Source organism: Patagioenas fasciata, chromosome 19 (assembly GCF_037038585.1).
Source record: "Patagioenas fasciata isolate bPatFas1 chromosome 19, bPatFas1.hap1, whole genome shotgun sequence".
In the NCBI taxonomy this organism is placed as follows: Eukaryota; Metazoa; Chordata; class Aves; order Columbiformes; family Columbidae; genus Patagioenas; species Patagioenas fasciata.
Window position 1 is genome coordinate 6,237,732 of NC_092538.1, and position 18,364 is coordinate 6,256,095.

General features: G+C 49.8%; 1 protein-coding gene across 2 annotated transcripts in view; it reads left to right on the forward strand.

The window, feature by feature from the left end:
- The window catches only part of ATP2A3 (ATPase sarcoplasmic/endoplasmic reticulum Ca2+ transporting 3), a 50,297-nt gene that overhangs the window by 2,461 nt on the left and 29,472 nt on the right, over positions 1–18,364 (forward strand). For both annotated transcript variants that reach the window (XM_065853114.2, XM_065853116.2), the window contains exons 2-5: positions 15,352–15,369; positions 15,807–15,889; positions 16,078–16,182; positions 16,865–17,003. In XM_065853114.2, the coding sequence (XP_065709186.1) occupies positions 15,352–15,369; positions 15,807–15,889; positions 16,078–16,182; positions 16,865–17,003 (345 nt within the window). The remainder of the gene's footprint in view (positions 1–15,351; positions 15,370–15,806; positions 15,890–16,077; positions 16,183–16,864; positions 17,004–18,364) is intronic.

An 18,364-nucleotide genomic window follows, 5' to 3' on the forward strand; every position in this document is an offset into this window, starting at 1 on the left:
AGCTCGTGCAGAAGGAGGAAGACAATTCAGATCTTGCATGGCTTGAAATGCAGAGCAGACCTTCAGCTTCAGCTTGTTGCATTTTTGCATGCTCCTGTCTCACATTCATTCATTTCCTTCTCTACCTGAAATCAAACTGCCAGTGTGGTTGTGAATCACAATCTAAAATACATCATCTTTCTTAAAAACTGCCTCTCAATGCACTTCAGAGAGCTACTGTCTGCTTTTTTTATTGTGTTGATGCATTTAAAAAATATGAGCTGCAATAAGCTCCAATGTTAAGTGAGAGGCAGTAGCCATTGGCATGTTTTACGTTAAAAAAATAGTTGTGTTTGTTTGTTTGTTTTGAGGGGATATTGTTTTGGAGCCTGAAATTGCTTTCAGTTCCAGCACTCACATTTTCATTTGCAGGAGGAAACAGAGAGTAGTACTGATTATTTAATATCTCTAGTTCGTGGCTTAGCAGCCAGGCAGTGAGATATAGATTACTGGACTGGAAGAAGATATTTCTCCATTAGGAAGAGCTCGTGTTCTAGTTTCGGATCTGTCATTGGCGCTGTCAGCATGGCCAGTTCGTTTGCCAGGGAAACTGGAGAAGCCGCAGAACGTTTAGGTCTCACCATGACGATTCTTAAAAGGCTCCTGAATCTCCAAAGTTAATTTTCACGGATGAATTCTTTGGATGCTCTGTGGGTGGGTGGGTGCTTCCCTGTACCTCCTCCCACCCACCAGCACCAAGCTCCACAGGTTACTTTTAGACCAAAACACTTTAAAAAGTGCATCTCTCATTTTATAATAGACTGAACAGGAGGATGCAGGGGCACAATCTACCCTGAAATTATTTCAGCTTTGCCAAGGAACGACAGATGTAAACGGGAGTTGCCCTGTGGACAGTCAAGTGATTTTTCTGTTTTAAATATAGCTCTGATTTCCCTCTTCTAAATGGATTTCCATGTGTAAATGAGCATACATTTCAGGCAGGATATTGCCGGTGTTAATGCATATGCATAATTTTATTTGCTTCATCGGTAACCTAAATGGACTGTGAATGTCAGCGGAGTCAAGTGCTCGGCTCTTTGCGGCATAGGGGCGTTTATCTCTTCTTGCATTTCATCTCTTGTGACTCTGAAGCAAAAAACTCGTTCCTCTCTGTGGCTGAAAATGCCACTGGGCAGGATGGGACCCGTCACCCTCCTCGATGTCTCCCCCATCTCCTCCTTGACCCTCCCTGCACCTGGGCCTGACCCCAACATGGTACCCGATGCTCTTCCGAACCTCCCGATGCTCTTCCAAGCCTCTGCTTTGCTCAAAGCAGCAGTGAAGAACACTCATATATTATTTTTTTCCATCCTTTTCCCAGCCGATGTGCAGGACTGTGTGTGCGTGCAGATGTACGTCTGTCAGCACAAGCGTGCGGATGTACGTCTGTCGGCACACGCGTGTGCGCGCACGCCTGCGCGTACTCTAATTGTGCTGCATTATTTAATGTCAGATTAGCTGCCGGTGGTTGCTAACCAGCCAAGGTTACGCTCTGACTCTCTCTTGACAATAAAAAAAAGAAATAAGATTTGTATTTCATGCTGAAATATTTGAGCTGCCGGTGAGGAGAGGAAAAGCAGCGTTTTCTGACTCATCTAACTCTGCTCTCTGTTCCTCTGCGCATCGCCCACCCTTTCCACCCCCGAAACACACGCTTAACAGTCTGATTCATAAACAGGCTATGGGGTTTGTTATTTTATTTTATTTTTTCTTTTCCTCCTTATCCAGCTCCTTTTCCTTGGGAGAAATGCTGAGGCATTAAAACCTTGCGAGCGCCTTCAAATTTGGGGAGAGGCTGCACCAAATTTTCCTAATTGGACAAGAGGAAACTCAGGATTTATGTCCCTGTGCCATCCTCTGAGGTTACACGTTTTCACCCCGCCTTTAAAAAAATACCTGTGAATAAAAAGCAACGTTCAGAAAAACTAATTTCTGCTCTTAAAATGCTGTGGGAAGCAGGGAGGGAAGATTTCCTAGGGGAGGAGAGGCTGTGCTGGTGGGGAAGGGATTGTTGTGTGCAGGTCCTGTGTGTACCTTGGGCTTGGCCTCCCCATTGCACACTGTTATTTCATTAATGTTTTTATTTTGTTGCCAGTTTTAAAGCTGAGGGTGGCGGAGCTGGTGCTGCAAAACACTGATTTAGGCGCATTTAGATGCACTGTGGATGCCTGGATGCTCGTTTGGGATGCGCTGTTTCCAGAAAGGGACTGGAGCGGGTCCTCCAAACCCGCCATTAGCAGGAAGATACCCCTTCCCATGGGCTAATCCTGTCCCTGTATTTCAGATGCTTATTTTGACCTCCCCCCTGGAGCTGAGTGTTTCTGGCCCACCTGGCACAGCCGCTGCCATCCCCACACAGCTTTGCCTTTTTAGCAGCTTTGGTCTTTCTGTGTGTTTTAAGCCTTCTCCAATCGCCAGATCCAATTTTAATCTACCGAGTTGCATTTCTATGGTCATCTCCCTCCAGATTAAATATCTGAAAAATACTATTAATATTTTTATTGCAAGTGTGTGGGTTTTTATCTTTTTCAAGCTTCCCCTCAAAACCTTTTTTTTTTTTTTGAGTGAAAAGCATCACCCAGCTCTTGCTTTCTTCCTACCAAGGAGAATTTGAATTTTTGAGAAGCATCCAAGTCGCTGCCTTTTCACTCTGCATTTGCTCTCCTGCAAAAGGGATGGTGTGGGAGCAAGAGGCTCAGACTGCTGCTCAATCCCTCTGGTATGGCATGGGCTCCCATCCCTGCCAGATGCCCAACATTGCAGGTGCTGGTGTGAAGAAGGGCTGAGAGAGTCCAACTTTGCGCAATTTAAAGCAGATGGTTGTTATTTTTTGGTGGTGACAGCCACCCTGCGCAGCACTCGAGTAGGGGTGCACAAAATCTCCCTCGAGAGCATGTTCCCGTTGCTGTCCTGCATCCAAACTGATTATCGACAGGCAACAAAACCCTTGCAGGGTTGCACCCGACCCTGACGTACTTTCATTTTCACTGTCTTGGAAAATTAGGTTGTTTGATGCTTTTTCATATGTTTAAACCTCTGGAGGAGCCAGCTTTGCATTTCTCCAATGTGCAGCACTGGTGGAGTTGGTTGGGATGCTGATGCCCCCCAAAATGGTGTTTGGTTGGTTGGTTTTTTTAGGGTTATTCTTTGTGAGCCATGAGGCAGATGTTGGGTGTTTGCGCCCTATGCTGCTTGCCCAGCTGGTCCAGCCCCGCTCCTGGGGACGGGGCTCATTGCTGTGTCCAGACCAGCCACGAAATCCTTCAAAACATACTGAGCTCACCTGGTGGATCAGGGGATGCTCCATCCCCACTGATGTCTTCAGGGCTGTTAAAAGGAACATTAAGAAGTTACGAGCTACACCTGAGCCGTACTCCATGGGGAATTAGTGTAGTAGAAGTAGAATGGCAAACCTCTCTTAGCAGGTGAGCCTGGGTGCTCACATTGCACAAGGATGCTTCAAAACTGTTATTAAAACTGCTTTTTTTTCCCAAAAAGCCCATAAAGGTGCCTGGGCAGCTCTGGCACTTCTCCCTTTCCCCTGGTTCTCACATAGCATTCATGACCTTCCATCGCATCTCAGATGGGGTGAAGGTAACGAAGGCAACACCCACAGTCAGTCGGTGCACTTTGGGCAGGATAAACAGCTGACAGTGGGGAGGCTGGGAGAACTGGGAAAGGTGGGAGTGATGGAGGAGAAGGGCTTGTGGCTGCTGTCTGGGTCTCACTGCAATATTAATACCTAACAAAACTCAGAAAGCACCAACCCCGCATCCCACCTCCATTTACTATTGCGCATCTGATATATATATATTTTTTGCCAGTGTTGTGACTCATGGTCTTTTTTTATACCTTAGTGTTGGTAGTATTGGAGGTAGAAAGTCTAACAGTAACCTATATTGAAAAAAACCCAACAAAACCGACTGCTGTGTGGAGCTGCCGTCTGTACCAATTACCTTGCGGGAAAACAGGTAGCAGAGATCTGGGCTGCAAGTGCAGAAATGTTGAAGAACTGGAGCCAAAAAGCAATAGAGAAAATTGTGGTTACTTGAGTATTTCCATGACGCGAGCGTGTGCCGGAGGCTCCTCCGTGGGCGGTTAACCCCTGGCAGGCAGGGCTGCAGGCAGCGACGGCCGTGCGGATGGGGACGAGCAACGCTCCTTATTCCTGCCAGGATTAACGCAATTAATGCTAGCGGGTCTTTTCCAAGCCACGGCCTGGTGGGTCACTTGCTTGAGTTGAGCCAGTTGTTTCACGAAAGGGAGGTTGGATTTGAGTCCAGAGTGTTGCCTGTTTGAAGAGATTTTTAAATTAATCCTTGCCAGCAATTAACCTCATGTCTGTAACTAGTGTTTACTGGTCTTCTGTGGGAACCTCCCAGATTTTGGGGTTTGGCTGCTCGTTATCACCCTATAAAAGCCTTTTCTTTTTCTCACTCCCGGAGGTGGCAAGTTCAAGGTCAAGCTGTGTTTTGGCAGTGACTCCACTGACCTCCCAGGACATGGTCCCTGCCCATGGTCCAACACATCCTCAGGCATCAGACAGCTTCAGGGAATGTGGTGGCATCTCTTTGTGACCCATGGTGGCTCGAATCTGAAATTTTGTACCTCTTTTTGAAGTCTAGACCTATGGTACCCCTAAGTGCAGGTGTCTTTGCCTTGGAGATCAAAATTGTCCTGAAATTGAAATGGTCAGCAATGTGCTGGACGTGCCAACGCAGGTCCTGGCTTTGTCGCCTGTGCTCTCACTTGAACCTATTTGAGATGTATAGAGAGACAGAGATATATGTTAAAAAAATAGAAAATATTTGATATACTATGTAGTATAATATATAATTGTAATATATTAACATATTACATATTATATATTTTTATATTTATGTATAATTTTTTTACCCCCACGCTAATATTTGCAAGTCACTGCGGGACATCTTTGGATAATAAAATATCCCTTTATGGAGGCGAAATAAACCACAGACAATAAACCACTATTTTTTTTCTCTGGTGAGAGCTAACAGGTCCAAGCCCACCTCCGGCTCTGAAGGGTGACAGCACTCGAAGACGGGTGACACCGCACTGGTGGCCTGGCCCAGCCGTGCAACAGGGTCACCGTCACCGTCGGAGGTGCGATGTTTAGGGGAGGAAATCCGCCTCTTGCTCTTGTGTGTCCCCTGTGCCCCTGGGTTCCTGTTCGCAGTATTTTTGCTTCGGGTGTTTCCTGCTATTTAGCTGTGATGTGTATTTTAAACCAGCGTGCGGGGGGAGGCGGGGAAGGGATGTGACTGAAGGGCCGGGTTGTGCTGGGTGTCCTTGTCCAGGGGACACGGTGCTGGGGCAGCCCCAGTGCTGGTGGGTTTTGCTCCATCCCAGTGAAACCACAAACCACCTCCAGCGCATCCGTGTGGTCCCAAAGCCACCAGCTGTGGCCATAGCGCTCCCAGGAGCTGGGTGACAAAGCTGTCCCTTGTGCTGGGACCAGCCCATGTCCTTCTGGGGAAATGGATGGTCAGAATGCCTTTTTAATTGTTTTTTTCTTTCCCGCCTCTCCATCTTATTGTAGAAAATACCCGGAGACTTTGTGGTGCCACCTCTGAGCAAATACAAGGGCTGTGTTTTGTGTGTTATGTATTTGCTTTATTATACACGCTTTGTTTTGCATTTTCTTCTTCTGGTTTGGAAACAGTTTTTCTTGCATTTGTTGCTGATAAGAATCAGTTATGTTTTTGGGAGGGGTGCGTGGGTGGGGGAGATTCTCTCTTCTGCTTCCTCCGCCGTGGGGAGTGAAAGCACAGAGATCCTCGATTAGCTGAGCAGCGGCTCTGGCCGCCGGCGATGGCCGAATCTCACGGGATTTGCCCCGTAAAGCGCCGGCTCAGCTGGGTTTTGCTGAGCAGGCAGCGCCCGTCCCCGGGAGACGGGCAGCCGGGGTCAGGATAACCCTCCTTTTACCTGCCTGTTTGCACTTTTCTTTTTCCACTTTGCAACCAAGTCAACAGAAGGTCTAAAATAAGGAAAATGTGGTGGGCGAGTGGAAAAATAAAAATAAAACGGGCCAGCTCAGTGGTGCGGGGTGGGAGAGAGGAGGCGATGGAGTTGTGTCCCTTCCGCTCTGGCCACTGCAGAGGATTCCCTTTGGGGCATCGTGTGCTTGGTGTTTTTGCAGGTTTTTCTGGGTTTTTGCTTAGGAGGTCAGGGACCTGTTGCCTGCAGGTAAATGGAAACCCCGTTGGAGGAACAGTTGTGTTTTGATCCGCTCCCCTCCAGAGGGGAGTCCTGGGAGGAGCTGGGGCAGCTCTGTGGTGCCAGCTCGGGCTGTTTGGGGGCTCCACTCAAACCTAATTCAAACTATTCTTCCCTTTCTTACCCTTTTTTCTATATATATACACAAATCTATAAAAAAGATTTTATCCTTATATACAAATGTATATCGATATCTGTGTATATAGATAGTATTTCATCCTTACAGAAACTCACACAGATATTATACATAGTTGGAAGGAGATTATGGAAAAAGCCTAGTTGGGACTCATATTTCCAGGGATCTCTGAGTATCTTGCTCCTGGAAGGGAACTGCTTTAACTGCACAGAGATGTGTGATCCCCAGAGAGTTCATCCATGAAAAGTATTAATTGTCCAACTCGCCCCTTTTTCCCATCCAGAAGAACAGATCTTTTCTATCCTACAGAAATTTTTCTCTTCTGATATAATCTAAACTAAGGACAGCGTAGACTTCATTTTCCATGAAAACCCATCCAACAGGATTGCTGAAAATAGACTGTGCTCTGAGAACAGATACTAGAAAAAGCAAGTGTGTGAGGGAGCCAGGTCAGCCGGGGCAAACAGTTCTGCATTAAAAATTAATAATAATAATCTCAGTTTGGGTTAATTGAGTTGAAAAGCAGCTCTTCAGTGCCCATGTGGGTCAGGGGTGGAGGGCACACCACCCTGCTGGTACACTGGAAACGTTTTATCAGGCTGGTTTTTATTTACCAGCAGATGGGAAATGGGTTGAGATGCCATATTCAAACTTTCAAAGGTTTGCTGTGGCGGAGGCATTTTCTCCTGAAAACACACAAATGGAAACAAAACCCAAATAAACTCCAACCTCTTCCAGGCCTCTGTGCTTTTAGGATGGAGCCTGTTCCCTTTGGCCATGAGGTTGGGGCAGGGTCTCCTTCCAAAATTCAGATTTTCCTGACCCATAAATCCCCAGCCCAGCTCCTGCATGGTGGCTCAGCTACAGGTGGCAGCAGGATTGATAGAAATATCAATTGAAATAACAGCTTTTGGAGCAGAGAGGGCGAGCAGCTTCCTTATCTTGGCAGGGAAGGGGAGAAAATGCTGCTTGGATTTAAAAGTGATATCTTGTAGTTAGTTGGTTTGTGTGTGTGTGTTTGTTTGTTTTCTTTCTTAATTGAGATTCCTGTTTGGGGCTCTGCTTTTGGGGGGCTTCATCTTGCAAAAACCCATGTGTTGGCTCCTACAGGTGTCCCAGGAGTTGGGTCTGCACCGGTTGCAATTCAAACCAAAATCTGCCATGCGCAAGATGTCGAGCGAAAAAGTGGCCAAACAAATTAATGGCTGTGCTGTGCCACGAGTGCTGCAGAGTGAGCCCCTTTTTTTGGGGAAAAGGAGGGAGTTTTATGTTGTTTTGTGTCATCTTAGCGGGGATGCTGCCAGCAGGATGCATCCAAGCGGCTCAACTGCTGCTGGATGCAGCAACCAGGAGCCCCCCGCGCTTTCCACAGCACTTGGCTAGTGAAATACTTCAGTTACATTTATTATTATAATTTATTATTACTTTAAAAATTGTTTTATTTTGCATTCCATGCCAGTGTGATATCCTCAGCGGTTGCTTACAGCCTCATCGAAGATGCTCGGCTCAGTGTCAACTCTCACCAGATTCTCGGAGTGCCGGTTTTGGGGGATGCTGTTCCCCTCACTGAGCCGCAGTGGCCCTTTGCTGCAGCTGAGCAGCATCTCTCCTCCAGGAGCAAAAGCATCCTATTTTGAGAATGTGTCCTAGTCTCATTTTCTTACCTGCTTTTTCAGCCCAAATATGTATATATATTTTTTCCCCTGTTTTTTTTAGGGAAAAACCCTTAAAACCAGTTCCACCTGGCTGTTCCTCAAGTCTTGCAGAATTCAACTGAAAGGCACAGCCCAATTTTTGGTGCTGAAATTCCTCCCCCGGGGCATTTGAAGCCTCCTGGTGCCTGGCAAGGATGGGAGGGCATCACCGGTGCTGCTGGCACCGCCACCTCTGTGTGTTTGGTTTCCTAAACTCTTCCCCAGCGCTGCCAGGAAAATGTTATTCAAGTTTCTGTCGCCGGGTGCTGGACTTGCTGCGAGTGGCCTATTTGTGGTGATGTGTTGTGGCCCATCGTGCTCAGAGGGGTTATGAATTTGCTGTGGCATTTTATCCTGGTCTGGATGGTGCTTTTCTGCTGCTGTGCTGGGTTACAGGGGTTTTGGTTCCAGGTGGCATCTGGGCATCTCGTTTGTGATGCAGGGAGCAGCCAAGAGCTGAGCAGAGCACAGAAAGGGTGAAAAAACATTTCTAGGCAAAAATCCCCAATTTACTTATGCTTACCATTGAGGTATCAATGGGAAATGAGATGAAAAAATGGCTTTAGTGCAATAAAGGAGGAAACAAAATGGTATCTGTAGGGTGCAAGTAGAGGATGTACTGAAGTTGCAGCCTGCCCCGTGGTTGGGGTTGTGGCAGTTCCGGCAGAAGGTTCCCAAATGTGGCAGAGTTGCTCTCTCGCCTTTCCCTGAGGTTACAGAAAGAGTCAGCTTGAAGCAGAAATAAGGAGAAGCTAAAAAACCCCAACACAACCCCCAAACTGAAAAAAAACCCACCACCCAAGCTTAATCTTTATTTTGTTCAAGCTCCTGTAGTGGGTTTATTTTTTTTTTCTTCCTTTTTCCAAAACCCGTTACTATTTAAACGCAGATTTTTAGCTTTTCCACCCGGGAGCCGGAGTTGGAAATTCTTTCCACTGCGTTGGTGCAGGAGGGAACAAACCGCTGCTTTTAGTTTGCTCAAATAATCCATCCCAGAATGAGCCGCGTGTTTCCTCCGTCCCGCTCCCTCCCACTCCCAAAACGATCCCAGGATCTGCTGCGGGTACCAACGTGGACAAGGGATATGGGGCGACAAGGCCACCGCTCGCAGCCCATTTTCCCCAGGGTTTTTCCCCTAAATTGCCCCAAGACTTTATTCTTGTAAATGCCATGTGGGCACTGGACCTGCTGGGGACCCTTGCACCGTGGCAAGGGGGAGCTCGTGCCATCCAATGTTTTGGGGATGAGCCATTTCCAAGAATAAAGAAAGTTTGGGGTGGGCTGGGCAAAGTTTTCCTTATTTATTTCGGGCAGCTCCTTGGGCCTTCGGTCTGATGCCACACTCCCACCTCCAGCCCCATTTCTCTCTGCCTGGACAGTGAGACGAGGTGGTGGTGGCTTCTCCTTCAGTTTGGGGATGTGCTGATTTTCTGGGGAAAAAGAAATGCCATGGGGCTGGATTTTAGTGGTGCTTTGCTGCTATTGCGGGGCACATCCAGGATAACTGCATTTCCCATTCCTTGACCTGCTGAGATGAGCTTAGCTGGCCAGAAAAGCAGCAAACAAGCCTTTCACCTTCTTCCTTCTGACCCCAGTGGTGGGGCTGTGGGTGCCCAAGGTACCTGTTGTCCCCTGGGACCCTGTCACCATCCTGGAGGGACCGATGGTGCTGGGCTGGGTTCAATGCTGGTGGGTTTGGAAGATCAGCGTGAGGGCAGGTCCAGAGCCCTGTCTGCCGTGGGAAGCCTTGTGACCCAAACCAGAAACTTTTTGGGCTGATTTTATTGCAAGTCATTCACAGCATCCTGGTGCCAGCCAGAAAATCAGTAGGATCATTTAATCCTAAAGCATCACTTGGGAAACAGCAAGGACATTTCTGCTCCTTCAACCTCTGCTAACCATCCTCACGAGCTGCCCCAGGCTGCTGCCATCCCCAGCACTTCCTCTGGCCCCAAATTTGCTTATTTTTGGGGCCGTGGATCCCCCAGCCAGGAGGAGCACTGGGCTTTTGCAAAGCCCAAGCAGGCTGTGTGCTGGGGAGTTACTGGAACAGCAAACCACCGGTGTTTGCCATGGGAGGGGGTGGTTGTATCTCGTTCCTTTTATCTTCCTACTGCCTTTCGGAGCAGCCCCCCAGCGAGCGGCTGACATGATCAGCCGGCGTAACCAAAACTCGCTCGGTGCACAGGAAAAAGCAGCTGCGAGGTGGTAAGCAAATGAGGTGCTGGGGGCCAGAGGTGCGGTCCCCACCCGCTGAACACCCAGGGCCACCACTGCCTTTCCTGGGGAGGGCAGGGCACAGGAGGAAAATCACTGGTGGCTTTGGGACCAGCTCCTTGGTGGGTGATGGAGGACACGGGGAAGCGCTGGATACTCCGGGAGCGGCTCGTGGTGCGAAGCAGAGGTTGGCACGAGGGTCCCTGGGCAGGTATGGTGTGACACCTCGGCTAAAGCCTGACTTGTTCTGCAGAAGCTGAAGAAAGTCCCTTGAACCTTGGAAAGTCCCTTTCCCTGCACCCTCAAGGTCCCACTCTTCCCGAATGCAGCTGTATCCTGTCCTGGTGTGTGGTGGGAGCCTGACTGGGACATGAGCTGCAGGACGGTCCCCAGGGATGTCACACCACCCAGAAACCTCAGGCGTGAAGCAAAGCTGTACACGGACGAGGCATTTAATTAACTGCGCTTTGCCCCTTGTGAACACTTGGTAGCATGAGCACCGTTAGCCTTTGAGTGTTTGTCATCTCAGATAATGCTAGAACACCTGGGATTAGTTTGCAAACGCTGTTTTTTTTCCACACTTCTGCAGCTCAAGCGCAGCCTTGCGAGGTGATGAGCAGCTTCACACCTCCATCCCCCGGCGGGATTTACCCCGAGCAGGTGATGGGCTGCTCTTGCTTTCAAACAACCCGGCCAAGCCTTTCCCAGTTGTGCAAGCCGTCAGTTTTGCGGAGCAGGGAATGTGCGGCGGTGCCGGCTGTCACCGGGGTGATGGAGAGCAGACGTCCCTCGGGATGGGATCCGTCCAGCGCAGCCGGCCCTGGGAAAGGCAGCCAGTTAAAATAACAATTTATTCTGCCTGGTGTCTTGTGGGACAGTGGACGGATCCCAGAGCAGCCCTGCCTGGGTTCCTGCTTTATGTCACGGGACGGGGTCTGCTGTCCCAGCTGGGGATATTTTAGGGTTTTTCTTACTCTTTTCACCACTTTCTTGAGCCCTTTTTCCTGCCTGTTGGCAAGGCCCAAGAGTCGGATGCGTCCCTTGTTTTACGCATCCATTTCCCCTTCCCTGCGTATGGAAAAAGAAATTAAAGGTGGAGGGGGGAAAAAAACCAAGCAACAATAAAATGAATTTACAACATAGAAATAGAACAGTTATTTGGAGCAGAGAGCTGGGCCCAGGTGTGATGCTCACTGTTATCCCCAACATTGAGCACTGTCCTGTTACTCTTCCCGCATCACTTGGTGGCAGGAGTGTTTCCCATAGGGGAAATCTGGTTTTTATCCTAGTGAAGCTCCTGAAATGGTGGGGAAAATGGTATTTCAATGTTCACTTTGCAAGTTATTTGCTGTTGTGGGTCGCGCCCCAGGTCTGAGCACGCACCAGGGTTTGCTTTACCGTGCACTGGCAAAGAAAAGCATCATCTTGTGCCTCAGTTTCCCCAAAAGCCAAGCGAGATGTGATACCCAAATGCACAAGGAAGAGATGCTGGCTGCTGTAGGGCTGTACAGCTCCAGGGAGCTTTTTGATCCTGTTACAGCAGGAGAAACTCAAACATTGCCTTAAAGCGACCCCAGTGCCACCCTGTTGTGTTTTATTTATTTCCTTTGGCCTGGAAAGCGGGGCAGGGTCTCCCGGGGGACACAAAGGCTGTGGCAGAGCCCCGGGGCAGCCGCCTGCACCCGCAGTGCCTCACTCCTGGGTGGCACCCGTGTTTATTTACCTTTTCATCACCTGATTACCCTGCCCTGCCATGTTGCAGGCGCCAGCCTGCGGGGCTGCCAGCCCTGTTTGAGTTGGCAGGAGCTGGAGATTAAACCTCCGTCTAAAATAGCCCGATGCCAGCACTGCGTCTCCCCAGGGTGTGTTGCATCCCCTTAGAGCATCTCGTATTGATGTTTTGAGGTCGATAACACAGAGGAGAGCATGCTCTGCTGCTGGTGGGAATGGTCCTGTTACCTCCAGGTGTTGCCACCAGCATCCATCACCCTCTGCTTTCTTGGCTCTGCTCTCCAAAGCCGCGATGCAGAGGAGCAGGAGAAGAGAAATTACAAATACGCGCCCGCAAGCTGCAGGTCCCGCACTGGGACTGCTCAGTTTGGGAAGCTGAAAATTGATGGTGCAAGTGGGTGGCTGTGTTTTGGGGTCCTCTGAGCAATCTTTATCAATTTCTACCTTTGGTGGGGTTATTGCGTTTGTCTCCTGGGCCATATCCGGGAGCTTGGGCACTGAGCAGGATCTCTGTGCTGAGCTCTGAGCCACCGAACAAAGAAAGGGGCTATTCAGGTGCGGCCAGGAGTTTCCATTCCAGCCTGTCTGTGCTTGCCATGCTGTCCCCAGGAAGCTGCAGATTTGGGATTTTGCTGGGTCCCTGCCTGTGGTGGGTTTCCTGTTCCGGTGGGACACGCGGAGCGGTGCCAGCTCTGCCACCCTGCCCAGTGCCATGGGGCTGCCTCATGTAAAGCTTGGGTTTTGGCAAGTGGCAAACCCTCATATTTCCAGTGAGACATTAGCAGTGAGATGGGGAGGCATCAACCCCAAACATTCCTGTTTTCTGGTGGGTTTTCAGTAATTCAGACCCAAAAAATGTGAGTTTATTGTGACTTTTTGCCCTTTTTTTCCAGGTATTTGGTTCAAAACAGGCACTGAGCTGCCATGTGAAGGGTGCTGAAAGAAGTTGCTGGTGCAGGGGAGGTGCCTGGTTCTCAGTATACTAAAAATTGGGGTTTTTTTGGGAGGTGCCTGCAGCAGCACTGCTGATGTTTGGGGTTTGGTGACAGCAATGGCAGCGTCGCTCTGCCACCAGCAGTATTTCAGCTGCCTGCCCTGCTGCACGTGTTTCCTCCCGAGCTCGCACAAACCTGTTTTCGTGCTTTAATCGAGAGCTCATGCAAAGTCCCCGCTCTGCAAATGGCGCGGGAGAAGCACCGAGAGGACCGCAGCATTTCGGGTGGGTGCGCGGGGTGGAAAGTCACCCCTGGGAGCCCCAGCCGTGTCCCTCGGGGCTCCTCGTCTGTCCCCAGCCCTGTCCCCTCGCACGTTTGCACCCTTAAAATGGTGCCGGGATAGAAATAGCAGCAGCAGATCTCTACTACTTTTAATTTTGGTGGCTCTCTGGGCCGGGGAGAGGAAGCCGGGGGTGGAGAGGAGCTGGCTGCAAAAGGGAGAAAAGCCACTTTTCTTCTGACATGCTCTGCAGAGTGATTCAAAATGTTGAAGCTGCTCCAAGAATATATATATTTTTTATTATAAGAATAATTATGAGCGTTACGTGCTGGTCTGTCTGTTCCTCATGACGGCAGGAGTATCCTTATCTAGGAGGGATGTGGGCTTAAAAAAACCTCATAGTAATTCGCTCTGTGAGCACTGAGGAGCTTGTGCAGTTTAAAGTGTAAAGACATTCAGGCTTCGTGTTCTCACTGGTTTGTTCAGTAAAGGTGTGCTTGGTTTTGGCTTTTTTTTCCCTTATTTCTCTGAATAGCAATAACCAATGGAAAACAGCCAAGCAGGTTTCACCTCCTGCCGTTGCTCAGGGCTCCATGCCGGGGGTGCTCGGATGGGGCACAAGACATGTCTGCCTTGGGCAATTCCTCTTGAAGCCTGTTCCTTATTTCCTCCCAGAAATGCAAGGAATTGGAGGAACATCTTGTTTTAGTATCACCCCACGTGGCACAGAAATAGGCAGTAGACAGTGGAGGCTTTGGGGTGGCTCTTTGGGATGTTTCTGCCTGAATTTTTTCCCGCTGGGAGGTTTGGAGTTGGGATTTTCTGTCCCTCCTCTCCCAGCCCAGAGCACCAAATGATGGAGGCAGTGGGTACTGTGTGGCCATGTCACCTCGGTGCTGGCACCCGCTGTCCCTTGCAGTGCTGTGCGATGCCTTAGAGCCCCCAGCACAGCCCTCCTGAGGAATTGCTGGTGCATGGCTCTGGCTTGGGTTCCTCCATCTCCAGTGAGCTCTGCTGTGCTCAGCAAATCCTGGGTTTCCTTTTCCATCAGGCATCGGCAATGTCCACATTTGCTTGGGCATCTGGTGAGGGTTTTGGTCCAGCTGCCAACTCCCCTGGGCACCGCTTTGCCCAAAGATTCACCCAGCATGCAGGAACAGTGGGTGCAAACAGAGACACCCACCCGTGCCAGCACCCATCAGCAGCTAAGATCAGGTTGGTGTCCTGAGCCCTCCCTGGGTGCAGGACCCTGCAGTTCTCAGCCAAACCTTGCCTGTGGCAGGGCCAGCACGTCGGTTAGTGCCTGGGTGAGGAGGCAGGAGCGATGCCCTTGGTGGTACCAAGGTTTGTGCCCGGTCCAGCAGCCGTGGGACCATTTGGTGCATGCGGTGTGTGAAGGTAATGACCATCCTGATGGGGTGTGGAACTCCTGGGGAGACTGTGGCAGGTGTTTGGGAGCCCTTGGGGTTTTCTCAGGTTGTGCAGATGATGGGGCTCAGGTTTGGCTGGGAGCAGTGTGGATATAGGCTCTGTGCCCACTGGGGCAGATTTGGGAGCATGGCTTGGACCTGCTGAGCATCAGCTTTTGGGTTTTTTTCCTAGAGCACTGCAGGCTGAAAAGTACAACTGAGTAATAGGAAACATGGTTTGAAAGTAACAGTCCCCTGCAGCTCTGTATTGGGTTTCTGACAGAGCATTTTATGGGATGATTGGACCTCTGTGTCCTGGATTTGGAGCGGGCAGCTCCTGAGGGTGCTCAGCTCTTCAGAGGGTGAGTGTTTTTTAGGCAGGGTGAGTGCAGGAATAAATGCTGCTGGAGCTGTGTGCAGCAGGGAAATGATGTTTCCCTGGTGCAAGGAGCATCCAGTGGTGCTTACTTGGTGTCAGACTGTGAAATTTGAGGACAATCTGTCTTGATGCGAGAATATGTGCGGAACAAGTTGCGTTTTGGGGTACTGAATGGACTGCTAGGTCCTAAGGGAAGGGATTTCTAGTCTGGGCCCAAATCACTAATTAATCTTTTTTTTTTTTTTTTTTTTGCTTTGTTACACTGGCTGGGCTGCCAATGGAAATGCACAGAGCTCCCTGCAGAAGAAGGTAAGTCTTGGGCCGAAGGTGATGGTGGGTGCGCACCTTGGGTCAGGGTGGGGAGTGCTGGAGCTGAGGCTGCCAAAGGACAGGGGAGTCTTTGGGGTCTTTTAATCTTGGTTTTAATCCCAGAAAGAGCTGGACTGACAGCAGTGCTTTCCTCTGACGCTAAGGCTGCCAGCTGTGAATAGAAACACAGAGGATTTGGTTTCTGTAGGTAAAAACAGACATAGTAAAACCAGGCCAATGCCAGAAATGAAAGTGATTATTATTAGAGAGAAAACTCCCTGTTGCAGCACCACGAGCCCCAACAGATGCTGTTGGGCACCAGAGCAGCTCTGCTGCAAGCAGGGAAAGGGGTTTTGTTGGTCTTAGTGGTCTAAATCACCTGTTTTCTGGGGTTTTTTTAAGCACTGACTGTGCTTGGCTTTGTGTTTTCCCACCAGGAAAGTCCCTCTGGGAGTTGGTGCTGGAGCAGTTTGAAGATCTCCTTGTCCGCATCCTTTTGATGGCAGCTTTCCTGTCGTTTGTAAGTACCGCAGTGAGGCAGCGGTGGTGGGGAGCACCGTGCCACCCCCCAGAGCCAGCCCTCCCGTTTTCTGGGATTAAAGCAAAGATTAAAAGAACCCAAAGACTCCCTTTTTGGCCTTTCTTCTAAAAATGTTGGCACTCATTGTTTCAGCCACATTGTGGTGCTGCTTTTCTCTTGCCTACCAGATCCTGGCCTGGTTTGAAGAAGAAGAGGAGACCACGACAGCGTTTGTGGAGCCCATCGTCATTATCATGATCCTGATTGCCAATGCTGTGGTAGGCGTGTGGCAGGTAAGTCACAGTTCCCTCACCAGCCCTGAATGTCTCCACATGGCTGAGATGCTTCATTTGAAGGTCTGGTTGCTTCTTGCTGTTGGAAACTCATTTTTCAAAGGTTCAATTTTCCTGTTGGCCATGTTGGCTCATGGAGATGATCAGTCCTTGGCTGCCTCCTGGCTCATTCCTTTGGCAACTTCTGCAGTTTGCAGTTTAGGATCTTGCACTTATTTGCCATCCAGGCAAATGCTACTTGTCTCCTGGCTGTGGCCAAATGTGTTTTCCAGGGGAAGCTTTTTGCCCCATCCACCAGAAAGCCACGGTGGCTGCTGCCCCTCACCTCACTGCATCTCGCCTGGAGGATAAGCAAATGCTTCAGCCAACGATGCTCCTCTTTTATACATTCAATTTAAGGCCATTTATTTATCCATAGCTTGATCTGAGGTGAGGTTGCTGAATGATGAAAAGTACATCTGGGTGGGAGGTGCTGCTTCCTAAACCAAGAATGAGAAAATCAAGCCAAAGGAACGTTTCGGAGCAGCCGAAGAAGATGCGGCACTTACCCCATCCATGGCGCAAATGGACACCAAAGTCGGGGCTGGAGTTTGGGCGCTCCCATCTTTGCAGCGGGTGGGGACGGAGCCGACTGGCACGAGCAACCCCAGCACCAGCAGCTCTGCCTCTCCTCTGCTTGCAGGAGAGAAACGCCGAGAGCGCCATCGAAGCCTTGAAGGAGTATGAGCCCGAGATGGGGAAGGTGATCCGTGCCGACCGCAGCGGGGTGCAGCGGATCCGCGCCCGGGACATCGTCCCTGGGGACATTGTGGAGGTGGCAGGTAGGGTGGAACCACCCCAAGGCAGGGGGTAGGGAGGTGCTGCTGGCCAAGGGGCTTCAGTGACAGGCGCCATGTGGTCCTGGTGGTGGGAGGGTGGCATCCAGGTACGTCTCCTCCAAGGCACAGCCACTGAGTCACCTCAGTTTTGCACACTTGAGACCTCAGTTTCTCATGGCAAAACCAGAGAGGTGAAATGATCTGGGTCAAAGTTGGGGCTCATTAGCCTGTGGAGGCATCACCCCAAGTGTAGGATGGTAGAGAACAGGAGGAAAGAAAAAAAAAGTTTATATTTCTGGCACAGGTTTTGTGTCTTTTGAGGGTTTCCCCATTTTCTGAAAGAATGTTTAATTTTCCACCAAGATTCCCTGTCTCTGGAAGCAGCTCTTGCCTGCGCATCCCTGGACCAGGGCGGGTGAAGGGCTGGCGCTGGGTGTCATCAACAGTGCCAGGCGAGTGCCACCCCCAGCTCAGGGGGTTCAGTGCCACAGGCCTATTATGTTTAGGGAAGGATGTGGGGGTCTGCTGCCTGCCCCACCAGAGTTAAAGAGGATACATTTCATTTATCCTGTTTTGTTTGTTTGTTAAGCAATGCTGTAAACCCCCAGAGCTGCAAAAGCGATCCTTTCTTTTCCTCCTCATGGCCCTGCAAGTGGAAACACGCTGCAATCCCTCCCGACCCCAGCCAGCTCGCTGTTATTTATGTCTTCCAGTTGGGCTTCAGCTGGAAGATGAACAGAAAAATAATGCAGGGAGGATCAAGCGGAGGAGTGTGGCCAGGTCCTCAGCTGGGCAAGCTGGCACTGCTCCCAAGCCATCTCCAGCAATGCACTCCAGCTGCTGACCTGGCCTTTAATTAAATTAATTAATTATCAATTAATTAAATTCTGGCACCTTTCCCCAAATCAGACGCTTACTGCTTGCCCATCAGTGGCTGAATATTACTTTTTAATGGCACAATCAGCATCATGTCTGGGAGGGAAAGATCTGAGTTTTCCTCTGGAGGGATTTGCAAATTAGTGGCAAGTTAATTAGCAAAGTGTGGGTTTAGGAGGTTATAAGCAAGTGGTGAGGATGTTGTCAGGCTGCCTGACAGAAAAGTGGACCAGGCGCAATAACTTTGAACATGCAGAGGACATTCAGGTGACGTCCCAGGGACAGCGCGGGCAGGAGGGACAGGCTGCTGTTTGCATGTGCAAATGCAATAAGTTTGGCAGCAGGGAGCAGAAAACCTGCTACACTGAGATGACGGGAATGATGGTTGCAAGTTGGCAGCTGTTTAAATTCTGCTGAGTTTTGCCCTTTTGTAACAAGGCGATGGAGGCAAGTCCTTGTGCGGGCAGCGTTGTCCCCATTTTCCTCAG